Source organism: Sturnira hondurensis, unplaced genomic scaffold (assembly GCF_014824575.4).
Source record: "Sturnira hondurensis isolate 20B ecotype Veracruz unplaced genomic scaffold, ASM1482457v3 Scaffold0006413, whole genome shotgun sequence".
Lineage (NCBI taxonomy): Eukaryota > Metazoa > Chordata > Mammalia > Chiroptera > Phyllostomidae > Sturnira > Sturnira hondurensis.
Window position 1 is genome coordinate 20,827,119 of NW_028079044.1, and position 19,124 is coordinate 20,846,242.

The 19,124-nt window shown below is 42.0% G+C and overlaps 1 protein-coding gene across 1 annotated transcript in view; it reads right to left on the minus strand.

Annotated features, from left to right (window-relative positions):
• The window catches only part of ANTXR1 (ANTXR cell adhesion molecule 1), a 235,364-nt gene extending 223,962 nt beyond the window's left edge, over nt 1-11,402 (minus strand). The window contains exon 1 of the mRNA XM_037048197.1: nt 10,886-11,402. Coding sequence (XP_036904092.1) covers nt 10,886-11,037 — 152 coding nt within the window. The 5' untranslated portion in view covers nt 11,038-11,402. The remainder of the gene's footprint in view (nt 1-10,885) is intronic.
• Nucleotides 11,403-19,124: the final 7,722 nt, after the last annotated feature.

Here is a 19,124-nt window from a genome sequence, read left to right on the forward strand (position 1 = left end):
GAACAAACTGAGCTAATAAGCAAAATAAAGACAGCCTCATAGATAGGGAACAGGATGATGGCTAAGGGAGCGGGGGGGGGGGGGGGGGGGGGGGGGGGNGGGGGGGGGGGTGCAGGGGAGGGGAGGAGGGTTAAAAAAAGGGAAAAGGACTCACAAACATGGACCACAGTGTGGTGATTTTGGGGCGGTGGTATACAAGGGAACTAAATGGTAATGCGAAAAATACAATTAAAAAGTTTTGAAAATTGTTAGCACTTAATGAGCACTTCCTATGTGTGCACAGGACTCTGTTCTGAGCACAAGGCTGTATGACAATCCTATTAGCCCCCTTTTTACAAATGAGAAACTGAGTTCACAAAGAGGTATATAACTTGCTCAAGGACACACAACTAGTAAGTCGGATTGGGACTTGAACTCTGGTGGTCTGGCCCTAATGGCCATGTTCTAGTGCAAACAATAAACGAATGCAATCTCCTTTCTGGTGTTTAAACCTGTGCTCTTACCACCTATGCAACACTGCCTCCCCATGGAGGGGCCAGGAAATGTAGTTACAATTCATAGTGTTACATGCTCTGATAGCGACAAGTAATACAGAAGTTCCACAGATTGTTATGGGAACTTGGGAGTAGGGATACAAGGAAAAGCTTGAAATCAAGGCACTTAAATACAATCAGAAGTGCTGATACCACTTTACACCGGTGAGAATGGCTATCATAAACAAAGCAATAAACAACAAATGTTGGAGAGGTGTGGGGAAAAGGGGACTCTGGTCCACTGTTGGTGGGATTGCAGACTGGTACAACCATTATGGAAAACAGTATGGAATTTTCTCAGAAAACTAAAATTGGACTTGCCTTTTGACCCAGCAATTCCACTGCTGGGATTGTATCCTAAGAACCCTAAAACACCAATCCCAAAGAACCTATGCACCCCAATGTTCATAGCAGCACAATTTACAATAGCCAAGAGTTGGAAGCAACCTAGGTGCCCGTCAGTAAATGAATGGATCAAAAAACTATGGTACATATACACAATGGAATTTTATGCTGCAGAAAGAAAGAAGGAGCTCCTACCTTTTGCAACAACATGGATGGAACTGGAAAGCATTATGCTGAGTGAAATAAGCCAGGTGTTGAAGGACAAATACCATATGATCTCACCTCTAACAGGAAGCTAAACAACAAAGCAAACAAGCAAGCAAAATATAACCAAAGACACTGAAATAGAGAACAGGCTGACAGTGACCAGAGGGGAGAGGGGAGGGAATTTCAGGGGAATAAGGGAGGGATTTAGAGGAACCTATATAAAGGATACATGGACAACAACTGAGAAGGGTGGAAATGGGAGGGAGGGGGGAGGATGGGGGTGGGATGGTATGGGAGTAATAGACAGAAAACTGTACTTGAAAAATAATTAAATAAAAAAAAGGAAAAAAAAAGAAGAACTTCAAAAAAAAAACAACAAAAAAAAATCAGAAGTGCTGAACTGTTTGCTTATTTTAATGAAATAACCCTTACAATGGGCTTCACCTGTTTGGCCTTCAATCCTCTTACTTTTCATTCATTGGATATTGTCTTTTACTACAGTTAATAATTGGGATGATTGTATAATTTATAATCTAAAATGAGATACTTTCAAGAATAAAATAGAAAGTAATTAATACTTATACTGGGAGAGGGAATACTTATAAAGGGCCAGGAATATCCTAGGTCATACATTCTTTTTATTTATGGTTAGATTTTGGCTGTCCAATGGCATTTTGTAATCCCTTGACCTCACAGCGTTTATTATGATGACTGGTGTACAGTTATGATTAGAGTACTTCTCTTTTATTTGCTATATTTTTTCCACAAACCTACTATTTGTATTATCTTTTATATAGGGAATGATGGCAAGATGACTATGACTTTGATCATAATTCTTCTACCACCAAGATATTGGAAAAGCCCTGTTCTGGGTGGTTCCTACTGGTACTTATTAATTGAAACTGTATATGGTTGAGCATCAGAGTTTGAAGAAAAGATGATAAGGCTACTAAATACAACCCCAGGAGGAAAACCCTAAGGGTTATTTCTCTCCATCTCTTGGTAATGGACATTCTACTGCTCATCAGGGGACATGAGTTGTAGGGATGAGGGAGACTGAAAAAAAGAAGGGATTCTGAATGATGTGATGTAGAGAGGTGATTATGCTTCTTAATTATTGTCACTTTAGGGAGCCCACAACTAGTGATGGGAAGGGACCAAGTATTATTAATCAATCAAAGGGTAAGAGGGCACTGCCTATGTAAAGACAGGAGTGGTAATGTAGGGCATTACAGCCAAAGGCAAGAGAGGGCATGGGTTAGTTCGGTTAACTGCATAGCATGGTTTGGTTGGAAATTACAAGGGTCAGAGTGTGGGAAGAGATAAAGCTAGGGAAATACACAGTGGCTTGTGCAATGAGGCTCTTGAATAGGTCACTAAGGAATTTACATTTTATCCTAAAAAGAGCTCTGGAGATGTTTAAAGATTAAAGGGTTAGGGAAAATAATGCCAAGATTGAATTTGTGTTCTAAAAATGTCAATTTTGTACCAGTTTCAAGTTTACAGGGTGGGGGGAATGGCTAAAAAGGACACAGACCCATTTAGAGAATAATGTTTCAGTGAACTGGGTGAGAAATGGCCTGAGCTAAGAACTAAGGCAATGATGGAGCAGAGAATGGGGTAAACACAGGGGAAACATGGGAGCCGGTGTGGTCAGACAGTAAGACAAAGGATTACTCTCAGATCTTTGGCTTAAGTGGATGGATTTACAGTGAAGTCATTCACTGGCTTAGCATATTCCTTTCCAAGGCCTACAATGTCCTCCGGCCTAATTATCACTAAAGCCTTCCTTCTTTCAGGGGGTCCAACCTGTGGCCCACAGTCTGCATGCAGCCCAGGATAGCTGTGAATGTGGCCCAGCACAAAATTGTAAATTTACCTAAAACATGATGCAATCTCTTGGTGATGACACGTCATAATGTATTTAATGTGTGGCCCAACACAATTCTTCTCCCAGTGTGGCCCAGAGACGCTGAAAGGTTGGACACCCCTGCATGCTCCTCTGCCCAGATGTAGTCCTAGGATACTAGGAATAGCATCACTGGCTTGCCTTGACCTACCCGGCCATCTTTCAATTAGGAGGTCTCAATTAGGGGAGGTAGCATCTCACAGGACAGCACTTAGATACAAATGCAGAAGCACTATTATTGATTAGCACATTGGCCAAGAAAGCTAATGACATTTACAAAGTAGGGATCATAAAGTAGAGGCGTTTAAGCATCCCCCAGTCCCTCGCAGTGAACAACTAGCCAACTGAAAATGCCAACAGCAACCCCGTTGAGAAACACATTTAGTGGGAGCCCAGATACTCTTGATCCAAACTCTGAATCAGCCTCTGCAATATTCGGACATCCTCTCAGCTCAGCTGCTTTGTTGTCCCAGCATCTGGTCTCTCTCCCCAGCCTTTTCAAATACTCTCAGATCCCATGAATTATGGACAAAGAGATTCTTAGCTGTCCCATACATTCATGTTACATGTAGGGAGCAAGTAAGCATGTCTGATCTCCATTTCTACCTTCTATGTAGTCTAATTAAAGCTTTGCCCACTGCACCAAATGTTTCATCTAAAGTGTGGGAGGAATGAGGGAGGAAAAGAGCAGGAGCCATCACTGACTCGTGGCAGATATGAGCTGTTATATCTGACAGTAATTCCACATTGATCAATATATCGAAGACTTACAGTTTCAAAATGACTCTTTCAGAAGAGTCTTACCTCTGGACTACCCTCTCTCATGACTATTCCCTTCTTGCTTACTCAGGCCAAAGCAGGGTGGCATAATTATATGCTTTCAGTAGAGGCGTTTAATGCCCACCCATGTCTGGCTTTCCTCTGCATTTAGATACATGGGAGGATGGCTTTTTTCACCCTCTTTCCATGTGACTAGCTTTGACCAATAGGTCGTGGGTGGAAGGATGCCTGTCACTTCCAGTTGGAGCATTTCATTGCCAGCCAGAGAGCCTCCAGTATTTCCCTTGCTTGCAGCTGAGATGGTGAAAACAAGCATTGAGGAGTCTCCACCAGCCTGGCTCCCAGAACAGCTAGTGAGCAGACCTCATCACACATGAATCTAGGCAGAAATCATAAATGCAGGCTGATACTTTTGTTGTTTGGTGTCACTGTGATTTGGGGGACTGTCTGTTACCACAGCATGACCTAACCTACCCTGATTGATTCAATGTTCTTTGGCATGTTATGATTCCTTTTATCTTTGTGTGTAGATTGTGAGTCAGAGAGGCTTGGGTGTGAGGTTGACTGTGATCGCTTAGAGTGACCTTGGCTGACCTTTCTAAACCTCAGCGTCTTCATGTGTCAAATGATGATCGTGACTGTACTGATCTTACGTGGTTGTAAAGACAAAATTGGATCATTCAAGCAAAGCGCTTAGCACAGTGCCTGGAAGGTAACAAGGGTTCAGTAAATGCTACTTATTATTGCTGCTTGAAATTGATCTACAATTTTCTCTTTCTGCCCCACCTGCCCCTAATCCTCACTGTAGCCTTTAGCTTTGGCTGCCTAGAGTCCCCCTTTTCTGCCTAAAAAGCAGCAAGTCTGGAACTGCTTCCTGCTTCTACATCCTGTGCAGCTCCCAGAACAGGACATTGCTTGCAATGGGCATTGTGTTTTCTGTGCCTTTAAGGGATTACATACTTGTTACTGGAAGTGAGAAGATATTTATGCCAAATGAACGAAAGAGTCAGTTCAGCTGAAATGAAGAAATCTAATTACTTTTTTGTATAAACCTGGCATGTTTGAGAAATACATCAGAAATGTTCAAATAGCCACAGTCTTTTGTTGCCGAGAGGTGAAATCCAGTCACTTGGCCACCCATCAAAAAGACACACATTCTAAATTAGCATAAAATGAATCTTGTTTGCATTTATGCGACAGCCAAGTTGCACTAAGGGGTGCCAGAGTTTGTTCCTAGACCACTGAGAGTCTTTTAGCATTTGGAGATAATTACAGGTTTTCTGAGGATGGGTGCCTTTCTCCAACGCTCCTGGATTCTATTCTCAGCTTGACACTGAGTGTTACCAGGTCTCCACAGCTAAGGAAACTGGAGGTAATTACTTGGCTGATCCAGACAGAAACACGAAACAAAACAAAAACACATTTTCCTTATTTATATTTATTTTTGACCCATAGGCCCAAACTTCCAATTTGTAGGCAGTTCTACCAACTGTTACCTGGTCTAATAAGCCCTCTCTGAACCTGGAAGCTAATTTGAGGAACGTTTAAAACCAGCCATAGAATCCACCTCAGTAACACACACACACACACACACACACACACACACACACACACTTACCCGAAGACATTCCTGGCCCCTGGAAAAACCTTTTTTTGATGCCTCTTAAATTATTATTGTAGCATTTTCAAGGTACCTTCTAATGAACTGTTACCTTATTCAGAGCCAACGTCACCGTTTCTCTACTCAAAACCCTCTTCTACAGCATTTCTGAAAACAAGCTACATTTGTGTGTTTTGACACATATGCAGAGTTGAATTTCCCTTCTCCATCAGGTCCAATCTAAACAAATCACTAATTTATTGGACCTTTACATGCATCATAATCAGATGCCCTTAGAGTCCGATCCATCCGTCCACGTCTCAGAAGCATCCCCGTGGGCTGTGGGTGGTGGGAGTCCCTGACACTCTCGATCAGCGACAGCTGACTCCAGAGCAGAGCGGTAGCTCTCCAACCAACTCTCTTTATTGCCTTATGCACCATCATTTACTAGGACTTTAAATTTTTGGAATCTACCCAGTTCCTCTAGTTGTGTTGACATGTGCTTCCCATTATGACCCAACTGTACAAGGGCAGTGGTGAGTAGAAAGAGCTGAGCTGGGAGTCAGGAGCAGACATCGTCCCTGATCTGTCATGATCTAATCTTAGGCCCTTGGGTAGGTCACTTCATCCAGTGGGTTGATAGAGGTTGACCACCTATAAGTTAGAGACAGCAGTGCTTGTCTTAGCTGCTAAGCAAGGTTGTCTTTGGCAAACTCGTGAGATGGCGTAATTGTTGGGAGATTTTAGTTCTGATGCTAAAGATTTCTTTTGTAAGTTAGTAGCTGGGAATCCAGAGACATTTCCCCAGAAAAACAGTACTACACCTCATAGTGAGGTTCCCAGCCTAATCTATAAAAATCTGTTTAAAGACCATGTTTCTGAACTATGACATATAGCAGTGATCATTACCTCCACAGGATCAACCACTTGTGGGTCCCAAGGTTGGAACTCTGAGTAGCAAGGAAAGGTCCCCTTGTAGAGGGTAAAGAGAAAAGAGAAAACGGGTGCTGGACAAAAAAGAAGTGGCAGAGGGAGGGATATGGAGACTCACCGGAGAAGGAAGAGCACAGGGTAAACCTCTGGGGGCCCTTTACAAATGCAGGGATTTATTGGGTGATATGCTGTGGCTTTGGCAAGTCTTATAAAGCTACTCAGTGCTTACTATCACCTTCTAGCTCACCATCTCCTCCTGTCCTCCTGCTCTCTCTGCCACCAATCCATTTCCGCAGTCCTTAGGGCACACATGAATACAGCCAGCACTTCTCTGAGACTCAGGATGAAGAACCCCATTTTTCCACTTAAATGACTAATGGCTTTCTATAAAATAGACCAATATATGATACATAAATACACAGTAGTAGCAGGAGAGCCCTATGAGAGAGAGGAAAGGTACACACCTGTCCGTGGACTGGTCAGCTGAGTGCATTGATCTTAGAGGACCCCCTGGAAGACTCAAAGGAGGCTCCTTGCCTGTTTTTCTCTGAATAAAAGCCTTTCGAATCTGACTTTTCAAATCCCTGATTGAATTTCCAGCAATCTACTTTTCCTGACTATAACCAGAAAAGCATGTTTAAATGAACATGAAATTCCATAAGTATAAAGCCCTGTGAAGCTCAGTCCACCAACTCCATCGCCAAAGCCGCTAATAAGGCCCTATTGTGTTACTGTGGTAGGCTAGGTTGTCATTATGAAGTCTTCTGCTCCTGGTTGAGAAAACATGATGTTCCATTAAATGTATAATCTGAGTTCCCTCCAGGCTAGAGATGCATCCTGCTTAAAGCTGAAATGAGCTGAGATTCAAAGTCATGGAAAAGAAGAGAACCATCCACTGGAGGGGAGAGGGCATTGAGGGGTGGGAAGCAGAATAGTGAATTCGGTGCCCTGTGATCCACTGGTTTCAGCCTGAGGACAGTGCCATACTGGCCAAAGGATCTTAGAAGCCCAAGGGGAAATGAGTCATCATTCTTTGTCTTTCCACTCTGCTGTGGTCAGGTGCTGGACAGCACTGGTTCTATGACGGAAGACCGTGTCCTTAGGGCCAGCCCAGGGGCCTGTCAGCTATCACTACCTTTTGGCTTGTTCCTCAGCTCTGAGCTTCACAATCACATTTGAGATGGCAACCTAGGGTTACGCATGCTGTCCTAGCAAGTTCTAGCAAGTTTTTCATTCAGCACAAAAGTAGTTCTCTCTTCAAGCAATGGGACAACTAAAGGAAGTCAGAGGAGTCCACAGAAATGTAAAGTAGGTGCCCGTCAGTGTCTCCCCACCATTTGTTTCTCAAAGCACTTTTGGTTCCACGATGGACTGCAAAGGATCCTATGGCGCACTGAGAAATTTACTCCAGGATTAAATACAAAAGCAGCATCCTCTATACTGGCGATAGGCTCAGTGTGCTAGTTAGAATCCTCCTCATACTTGAAACGATTTTTTAAACATTCAAAGTAACTTATTTTTGCTGACTATAAAAGTAACATGTTTATTTGTAGAAAATTCTGAAAATTCAGAAAAACATAAAAACAATTCAAAAATCTAAAGAGAAATACTATCACATATTGGGTAAATACACACATGTGTTTGTTTAGCTTTTTTCAAAGGTAGAAACCTAATGCATATGTCTGGTAAGTATATTTTCACCTAAGGGTATATTATGAGCATTAAATATTTTTCTTAAACTATCTCACAAACATACATAGTATGCATATTTAATAGATACTTATCATGCCTCACTTAATACACCCCCTGCTGTTGGACCTTCAGTTAATTTTCAGCATCATTTATAAATAGCACTACCATGAACATACACACAGGCACTTCTGTGTGACTCTCTTGAACTTTTTTCTTTAGCACATAGACCTGTAGGGTAGAAAAGTAGAAACCCATTTTTAAAAAGCATTTAATACATGTTACTAAATTATCTTATTGTCTTCGCTATCCATTATGGTAACCGTCTGTGGCTATTTAAATTTAAGTTAATTAAACTTAAAATAAAAAGTTTACTTCCACAATCACACTAATTACATTTCAAGTGCTCAATAGCCTCAGACGGTTAGTGGCTACCATACTGGACAGCACAGATAAAGAACATTTCAAGCATCAGAGACAGTTCCATTGCACGGCACAAGTCCAGAAAGACGGCCTGAGTTTATGTTTTCCTTGGTAAAATATGACTGTGCCTACCTCTTACAAGTTCGCCAATACTAAATATTGCAATTGGTTAAAAATCTTCCCCAGCTTAATACAAATTGCATCTTGATTTTTCATTTTTTTACTAATTAAGTTAAACTTTAAATTCATTTATTGACTGTGATACATATATTTTTGGTAAATTATTTATAAAGTAAGCCTATTTCCTATTGGGATGATATTTTAAAAACTGCTTTTTATATCTATTTAAGGAGTAATGTGCATTTCAACAGTTATGGTAACTTGTTATCTTTTATTTATGACATTTTTCACTTATAGAAATTTAAAATTTTAATATATTTAAATCTTATTGTAGTTTTCTCTATTGTTTCTGCTGTTTTAAAAGCTCCAAAACGAAGAGTACAGTAATATTCATCTAAAATTTCTTCTAGTTCTTTCACCATTTCATTTTAAACACTTAAATTTTCCAGTCCTGGAATTCATTCCGGTGTGTGGTGTCAAGTGTAAATAAGCCCTTTTCTTTTCCCATGTTATCAACCATCTGTCCAAGAGCCACTTTTTTGAAACAAGAAGTTAATTCCCCACTGACTTGAACTCCCACTAGATGCTTACACATCCTTGGAGCCATTTCTTGATTTTCTTCTCTGTTCTTTGACCTTTACCATCCTGTTTTTTATTCATTTCCTTTATAATGCATTTTAGTGTTTGGAGATATAAGTATTTCTTTATTATTCTTTTCCAAAAATGTTTTAACTCCTTTGCCTATTTTCCCCCTCCAAGATAAACCTAGAATCATTCGTTAAATTCAGCACCAAAATAAATTCTTCCAGAACTTTGATTGAAAAGTTGAATTTAATTTAGAAACTGGTTCGGAGAGAATTGGTCATCTGTTACTTATGGAGTCACGCCATTCAGGGACGTGGTGATTCTGTTCATTATTTCAAGGTTTCTTGTACACTCTTCTGAACCGGCTTAAAAAAATTTTTTTTAAACGCAATGATAGACATCTCTGACTATTTTCAATACAGTTTCTTTATCTGTGAACTGGCGCTCTAGCCACCAGAAGTAACAAAAGAAATCCCATTTCTTAGCATTGGAGTGTATTTTCAGTATCCACCTTCTCATAAATCTGCAAGAAAGATCTCACTTTTCATCCAAAGAATCTGGAGTTCAAAACAGACTTTACGGAAAAATCAAACTCTAGGGGCAACTGCAAAGCACATTTGGTTTCTAGCTGGCCAGCTTATTTTGCAGGACTCCTTTTTCCAATTCCCAAATACTTTCCAGTCTGTGAAATTCATCTCCTCTCCACTGTACCAGCAAGCGCCTCTCCTGGCGCTGGGGAGCTCACACAATTTCAAGGAGCATGCATCTTGTCTGAGGGGCTTTTTATTGTTGAAGTTGTTTTTTGGTAGATAGCATGGGGATTCCTTGAATGGCTGCGGCTTGGCAAATCTAAGGGGATTTGGGAAGTTTAATGGGTCAGATTCAGCTCTCCCTTGGGCCCAGTCTGGGAGTCTGAACAGTTTCCAAAGTCGTAAGGAAACCAGGGCTCCTGCACCTCCCTGGTAGCCTACCAGTCAAATCGCCAAGACCTTGAATTCGCCTGCATCAGGGCTTCTCAAGCCCAGGCACTGCTTTTTACACGCGGAGGACTTTTGGCAAAGTCTGGAGACATTTTTGGTTGTTTCCCACTTTGGGACTGGGGGCGGAGGGAGGAGGAGGGACGAGGGAGGATGGAGGAGGGGTGGTTCTGGCATCTCCACTTGGCGACGGAGGGTTAGAGACCAGGGATGCTGCTAAACACCCTACAATGCACAGGTTGGCCCCACGACAAAGTATTCCCCAGCCTAAATCTCCATAATGCGGAGACTGAGAAATTCACATACTTTTCCACCAACTGCCCAGTCAGCATGCATTACATTATTAGGAACAAAGGTAATACATTAAATTGGACAGTTATTTAAAAGGAGCCGACAGACTTTAAACAGCCCGCCCCTCTTTAGACGGGCTCGAAAGTTCTGCCTCTCCTAAGCAAGCTTTTCTCACTAAGGTTTCTACAGCAAATGAGAAGGCTTCACAGAAACCTAGTAGGTCAACAGCATCCTCACACTCCCTTGCACGCCCCTCAGTCACAGAAAGCAAGGTAGAAAAGCAGTGTGTCTCCAGAACAAGGAGGGACGCCTCCCCTGCGGGCTCCAGCAGCAGAAGATGCGAGGCGCGCTCCCCTGACAAAGGCGCAGCGCTGCGGCGGCGGCTGGATCCCTGGACAGGCGAGCCTGTCCCAAAGCCGCCCTGCCAACAAGCCCAGCCTGGGGAGAAAGCATCATCAGCTCAACCTAGTGCGGGACAACTTATGGCACTTACTTGTCCAAAATGAAGTACAGGTCAAATCCCCCGTAGCAGGCTGGATCCCCTTCCTCCCTGCGTCCCCCATGCCCGGCACAGATGAGCACAAAAGTGGCTAAAGAGAGACACTTGAAGCCAATGCCGCGGGCTTTCGGCTCCACGGTGGCCATGACCTGCAGCCCAGGGAGAGAGTAGGGTCCTCTCCTTCCCACGCTCCTCGAAGTCGCCAGGACCCTCAGGGACGCGCCATCCGTGGGGCCCTCCTCTCGGGCCCTTTATTCCCCCTCACTCTCCTGAAACTCCCCGGAAGCAATTGTCTGGAGGAGTTCAAGGTTTTCCTTCTGGTTTCCGCTTCGATTCTGTTTCTGGGTTTCAGGTTTCAAGAATCCCAATACTGTACTCCGCTTTTTAAAAAGGAGCTGCTTCGGACCCGGGCCCGCCTGCCGCTCCCGAGGCTGCGCTGAGGTTTCGCAATTGAAGCAGTTCCGCCCAGACTGTTCTTTGTCCCAGGTTTTAAATATTATGGGGTGGGTTTTCAAATTGTTCTTGGTTGGGGGAGTGCTTTGCCTTTACTCCCTCCTCTCTACCCCTTTTCTTATTTTGATAGGGGAAGACAGTCCAAAGGGTGCCACCTTGTGGCCCAAGACCATGAAAGCGCCCTTCGGCGTTCGCGGGAGTAGAACCGTGCAGGTTTTCTTCTTTTTTCTCACGCACCTTCCCTCCCCCATCCTCCCCTCCCCGTCCATTACGTGTTCCTCATTTTTAATTCTTCCTCATGATCTAGCCTCTTTATCCCTGTCCTTTCCTTTCCTATCCTACGTCTGCTGATAGGTTCACTGCGAGCATTTGATGAGAACTTATTTCCTGCAACCAAGGCAGCACCCACCCCAGACTAGGACCTTTGCAAAGAAGCCATTGTTGCAAATTAAGCGGAGAAGAACAGGGCCTTCGAGATCCGAATCATCCCAGTGACTTTACTGTACTCTTAGCGCAGATCATAAAGGAGACTGCTGGGGTCCGGCCATGTGGCTGAGAACAGCACAAACTGTTCCACAGAGAAGCCTGCTCCCTCCCTTCGTGGAAAGACTGAGCATTCTGCATTAGCTCCATCTCCAGACTTTAGAGATTCTGTGGTAGCCTGGTAGCGCTTTTCAGCCTGAGAACTTTGACTTTTTTCACCCTACCTTTGATGTAGGACAGAGGAATAAACAGCTTACAAGTATATGGACCTTTCAAACAGTTTGGGATGGGCAGGGAAGTCTTTTGTTAGTCTTTCTAAAGTGAGGGATCCTCTTCAGAGTTGCCCGTGAGCCCCAGCTGCAGGTGAGAACTCAGTTTTAGCTTCATATGCTTTTCACTCTGGGAGTCCTCAAGGCATAGCCAGGCTTCATTTTCCAGGATTATTTCTCCAGGCACACATCTTCCCCTCCACTGTGACCCTCTAAAATCCTCATTCCCTAATGTGACTGTTCATGGTGGTTTTCCCCACTTTGTCTATCACTCAATCCCACTGTCTTGGAATAATCCATTAAACAATAATTTTGTTGTCAAGTAAATTTTGGAGATTCATAATGCATTGCACTAGCCTCCCTCCAAAACTATTTTAATATTTCTTATTGCCTAATATTCACATACACTGCATAAGATTGATCTGTGTGTAATTTATAATATATGGCAGAAATGAAGTTGTGTGACTTCTGAGGTTAGGTCATGAAATATATTGTGATTCCCTCCTTGCTTTCTTGGATCACTTTCATCAGGAGGTCCACTGCCATGTCCTGAGGTCATTCAAATAGCCCTTTGGAGAAAGTCCCTGGGGCAAGAAACTGAGATCCCCTGCTGACAGCCAGCATCAATTTGCCAGCCATGTGAACGAATTAGTCAGGGAAGCAGATTAGTCTCCAGCCCCAGACAAGCTTTCAGATGACTGCAGCCCTGGCCAACATCCTGACTGCAGCCTCAGGAGAAACCCCAAGCCAGAACCACTCAGCTAAGCCATTCTCAGCTTCCTAACACACAGAATTATGAGATAATAAATGTTTATTAATGTTTTAGGCCTCTAATTTGGGGAGTAATTTACTATGCAGTAACAGCTAGTGAGTAAATACTTATTATCATGTTGAAGCTTTGAGGATTTTTTTAAAGAAAAAAATTTGCCTGGTTGTATTTGTCAGACCTACTTGACCATGAAACTGTTCTTTTCAAATAACCCCTATTGATATTCATACTTTGGAATTACTGCTCTAAAAAAGCATTAGGGAGAGATTAAAATATTCTAACCTGCCCAAGTCTTTCTCTTTCTTACCTTCTTCATCTTCAAAATGTTGAAAATCCATCCCGGTCCCTTTGCAGTTATATGTTGAGAAAGAAATTGGGAAGATCTATAGAAATTAAATGGGTAAATGAAAACAGAAAAACCAGGGGGGATTTTAAAGGGGAGGAATGTGAGATTGAAGAATGTAATGGAGAGAATATTTGTGAGTGACAGGATTGGCAAGAAATAGGGACAGGCTTGAATGTAGAGAGAGGTTTGGGGGACAGGAAGAGTTGGGGAGCCAGTAAGAATGCCTTCTCTCTCATCCTCATTCCCTAGAGACCCCTTAAGTCTTTTTGAGTTTGAGTGACAGAGAAATGTCTCAGAGATTTGCAGACAAAGTCATTTAGAAAGTTAGTGTGGAAGGGAATCGGAAGTGTCCCAATAGAGCCCTCCAAAAACAGAGAAACAATTATTAATTTTTTTATTTTTTAAACTTTATTTTTCAGTTACAGTTGGCATTCAGTATTATTTTATATTACTCACAGCATAGTGATTAGGCAATTACATAATTTACAAAGTGGTCCCCCAGATAATTCAACTATTCACTTGGCTCCATGTGTAGTTGTTACAACATTGTTGACTACATTTCCTATACTGAACTTTACATCCCGTAGAGAAGCCATTATTAAAGAGAGGTCAGAGCACAGCTCCCAGAGGGGGAAGGAAATCCAATGTGAAACAAATTTACAAGGAAGGGGAGAAAGTGGAAAAGGCACCCCTGGGACAAAGATGATCCTTTAGGGAACAGAGGGGCAACTGCAGGGATTCAGACACGTCACTATCCCAGTTGCCTCCGACTTCTGGAAAGAGATCTATTAATACAAGCTGGCCATTCTGTAGCTCTTAAATCGGCTCCACCCTCCTCTCCCTGTAGCTCAGAGAAATCCATCCCAGGCACTTCTTCTGATTAGAGGTTTTTGTGCTAGCCTCGCTCACTATGAGAAAGTATCCTCCAAACATGTCTGTGACGTGAACTTGACATTGAGCTATGGAGATATGGTTATTCTGAAGGAAGTTTGAATTTTAAAAAATGGTATCCAGAGTTTATAACAGGGGTATATGTAGCCCCTGATGTGATCTTAACATGTTGGTTCAGCAGGAGCTTTTCACAGAACATGTTGGTTCTGTGAAAGGAGCTATTATCAGGTGCTTTGAATTGGAAATATTTTTATTTAGTTGTTGGAATATAGCAGCCTTATAATTAATTAATGCATGTAGGGAAAGGGGAGAAGTGGATCAGTCACTTGAGGGTGGGAAAGGACTGAAGAAGAGTCTTCAATGGGTTCCTGCTTGCATTTCCCAGACTAATTTTACAACTCAAAGATATGCATGTACCAAAATCCCCCTATTCGAATGTTACCATCTTCTCAAGGGATCCCTCAGTGCTCTGGTTGGACTGAGGGTGTCTGGGCTCCTAATCCTTCCAAGGACATCAGTGATCTAGGGGAGATTATTTGGACTTCCCAAGGTCCATACACATAGCTATATGAGTTTGGGAAGAAACTTCTCTGCCTCTCAAACTCAAGTCAGTGGAAGAACAATATAAATGGTAATGTTGGGGCTATGGAAAGATATTTCTGGGATTGGAGAAGCACAAATCAAACTAAATACACATGTGGAAGTGTTTGAATGGTAACCTGGAATCAAGGCAGGGAAGAAGCAGTGAACAGTGCCACATGCTGTGGAAGTGAAGAGGATGAGCCCTGAGAACACCCCACTGATATGACACAAGTGTCACTGTAATACCATGGAGCATCACAGTGGAGTAGTACAAGGGGATGTTAGACTGTGCTGGGTTACTGGGGAGGGGAGCTCCTCTTTGAAGAAGAGAGAGGGATAAGGGGGTAACTTGTACATGTTTAATAGGCCACAAGGAAGGATCCCAAGGTATCTAAAGATGCCAGGAACTTCAAGTTCTCTGCTTTCCAAAAGATTGGAGAATTTGTTCTACTAGACTGATTGTCTTAATACTTTAGTCTTGCACCCTAGTTACTCTTCCACCTGCCCTACTAGCTGCCAGTGACTCACTCTCCTTTATTTGCCCCCCCCCAACGCATGTGACTGAGCCCCTTTTGTCAAGTTGTCAAAAAAGTTTACTGTCCTGATAACATTAACCATCTATTCTTCCAACAATTTCATTGGGCACTGAAACACTATTTGGGTTCTTGGCAAAGTTTTGGGAAAATGCCCCAGATAACACAGATACCCAAGAAAACTTGGGAAAATTTTATATAGAAATACTTGTCCACAATATGAATATATCTGACACTTTCCACCAAATTTTGTGTCAATCAAACAGGTCCAGTGTTTGCCAACTTCTTGGAGGTCCCACTGAGCCTTGAGCCATGGTGGTACCCCATAGCCTCCTAAGGCAAATCATCACTTAGTAAAAAATAGTATATTTTTACTGGTAAGGGATTTCCTTCGTGATTGTCCTCCATACAACCACCATTTGCAAGAAGTGAAGAAAGCATTCCCAGAAACAACTTATCATTTGGAACAACAGAGTTTGTAAAGAATGTGAATCATGTCAATAATGGCTTTTGGTCATAGGAAAAGCAGAGGTATTAGTAATAACTTTAAGTCCAGGGGCAGAACCGTAGTTTAGAGCAAGATACTTTTATGGCATTCAACAGGCTAGGTCATTCACAACTTTAGCCAAGAAGCAATTAAAGCCTGGTTGAACCCAACATCTTATTAATAACCCTATCCCAAACCCAGCCCATTCTTTGTTTCAATTTAGGGTGTTCTAAAAACCTACCCCCAAACCCTATTAACAGCCACCCAAATGCAGAGATAAAACCCACTTAACAGCTCCAACCCAACTCTGATCAATTCAGAGCCCTGGAAAAAAATGAGTCAATTTCATATATAAGTTCACTTTAGCCAAAAGATAGATTCTGTTTAATCTGGCTCACAACTCAGCTCAACTCAATCCATTTTAGTATGAAGTTTAATCACCAATCCCCTTTTAGCCCAGTCCAGCTAGAGTGTAACCCAAGCTAAAAGCCTAACACAGTAAGCCTTATGAAGAACATGTTCCTACAAAAACTCAGACAAGAGGATAATCTATAATTCATACCAGCATATCTGAAAATAATCCAACCCAAATCCTCACAAGGAAAAGCCATGAGAACAAAACATTTGTTTCATCTAAAACAGAGACCAGGCCAATCCAAACCAGAACTCAGACGATAGATAGAATTGACCAGTACAGTCCAAGGAACTGACGAACCCAGGGTTTACAAACACCCAATGGAAGACCATATCAGACAACTCAAAACTAGCACAAGGCTAAACACAACATCAATTCAGCACTGTTCTGCCCAGTTCTGCTCAACCCTAACATGTTTAAGCATATTTAAGAGCAGGATCTAACTCAGAGAACCCAGACCAGCTTACAACTTAAGTTAACCAGAAGAAACTCACCTAAATCCATCAAACAGACAACTTCTTCAACACTTTGCCTAATATATCCAAGTCCCAAACCAGAAATACCAGTGGTTTTCTCAAAGTGTGTAATGGGAATGTGTGGAAGAGGCACTGAGAAGGTGATGGCAAAGAAGTTTACTCGTTCTGGAATAATCCATGGAGCTTTTTCAATATAGACATATTAGTAGCATATCAGGAAAGAATGTAGAGCCTTCAGAGACATGTGTGGTTTCACACAGTCTTACAGTGGCCAATTTCTTTCCCTCGGGCCTCACAGCCTCTTCTTCTCTGAGCATATCTATTTAAGTAGGCAGAATTCATGGTAATTCCCGTAAACGTTTTGATCACTAGGCAAGACAGCACACTAGTTGATAGAGTAATCACACATAAGGGCACTTGGGGAAAAGCACAGCTTGGCCATTACTAACTGGGTGACTGTGCAAATGACATGACCTATCTGTAACACAGCTTCCTATCTACAGCACGGGGGTACCAATATTACCTCCCTCATTAGGTTGTCAGTGGTTCCAGTGAGATAACATATTTCTTATGTGGTCCTCAGGAAGCGCACAGTGGATGTTGGCTCTTATTGTTGTTGGAGGATTCTGGGGAATCATGTGTGAATTTCTCCTAAAAATGACAAGAATAAATTCAGAAGGACAACTTTCACAGTGTTTGATTTTTCTAAAACCAATGAAACAAAGCTGTTGCTGTACTAGAGGCAGTCACATTATTAACTTTGAGAAATGCAAAGATAAAGATTATAGCTCATCCTAACACTATTGGGAGTTGATGGTTTCCTAGGATGCATGCAGAAAACAAATAAAAAACATGCTTTGGGACTGTCAATAATGCATTGGCAGCAATGCTTTTTCTGCTAGCCAAGAATGCTAGATAGCTAAAGTCCAATGCAATGTCTGAGGAAATGGTTTCATTTGGTGATGCTTCTTTTTGAAACTGTTTTTTTGAAATCTAATGTTATAATCTAATAATTTTTGAGATCTAATAATCTATAAAAAAGAATCTTTATTATGTTTTAGCTTAACTAATTAAAAGTAGTTTTTGGATACCTACTATGAAGCAGGCCCTGGGCCCTGTGCTTACACTAAAGATACAAAGATGAACACAACCCAGAGCTTGTGGCATTTAACTGGGAGACACAAACGCATAAGCAGGCATTGGGACAACAGTGTGGTTAAGTTCTCTTCTAGAGGAAACTCGACATGTCCCCTCCACCTGGTCATGCTAATTCTAAGGAGAAGTAGATCTGACATAATGGAGTCCTCAGTGATATGCTGTTGGACTACAGATCTTTGCGATGACTTGTCCCAGAATATGAACGAGTTAAGGTAAGACTAATGCCCCTTTCTTCCAACTAATAATGAGATACACCTTCTCTAAGAAGATTTGAAAGTGATCAGGAGAAAGCCTGTGGCAAAGAGAATAAGATTGAGTTAATCTGCCTCTAATCTGGGTGAAAGGAATCCCCAGGATCCTTGTCCCTACTGTAAAGCACCCTGGATCACCAGGGCATAGAAGGGCTTGGGGGCAGAGCTATAGTTAGTAACAAGGTATGTGTTTACTTGATAAGGTTGCCTCTGAGCACTAACTCCTTAAAGAACTTCTTGGGCAGCCATCAGTGCTGGGCTAGTTTTCTGGCTTAGATTTTCAGACTCTTGAGCATGTGTCCAAAACAGATATCTAAGGAGCAGGCTCATCCTGGAACCTCATATACAAATGCATTTCCCCTTCTGTGTCCAAAGTAACACAGGGGAAGTTATATGTCACTCAGTATGAAGGAGTCTCTATGGCTCCCAGGACAGAATTGATTCTTGAAACTAGAACAAATACCTCTCACAACAGACACCTCTCACAAACAGACACCTCTCACAACAGACAGAGCTCAAAGCAAGGATGGTGCTGTCACCCAGGCTTTGTTTTCCTCTCTACACATTTCAATTAAGGGTTGGGGGCTGACTTAGTATGAAAGCTTCATCATCATAAATGTAAGTACTTAAAGTGTGAGTTTAATGCATAAAATATAGTGGAATCAATTAATGAACACATAAAGAACACTAAGGGACCCTGCAGCATAGGAGAATTTTCATCTTGAATGGAAACTGAGGAAAAACCGAATGGAATTATTACAAATTGAAAATCCAAAAAGGAAGAAATAAAAACATATGCCCAGAACACTGTCCTTTAGAAATCACATTTGCTCAGAGACAAGGAGAAACCTCAGATGACAGTCAAGAAGGCTTTAGAATTTTGTGTCTGTAAACAGAAACTATAAAAACTGAAGTATGAAGGGAGTTCATCACCAAACTTAGTAAGCAATGGGATCAGCTTACAACACAATTCTTAATCATGTAACCAACTCAGGAACTGTGGAATTCAGGAACATTTTTCTCTTTCCCTTGAAAGAGAAAAAAAGGGAGGAAAAACATCCAAATTCAGCAAACTCTATGCATATGTAGTAACATTTTTCAAATACATTTCTTAACATAT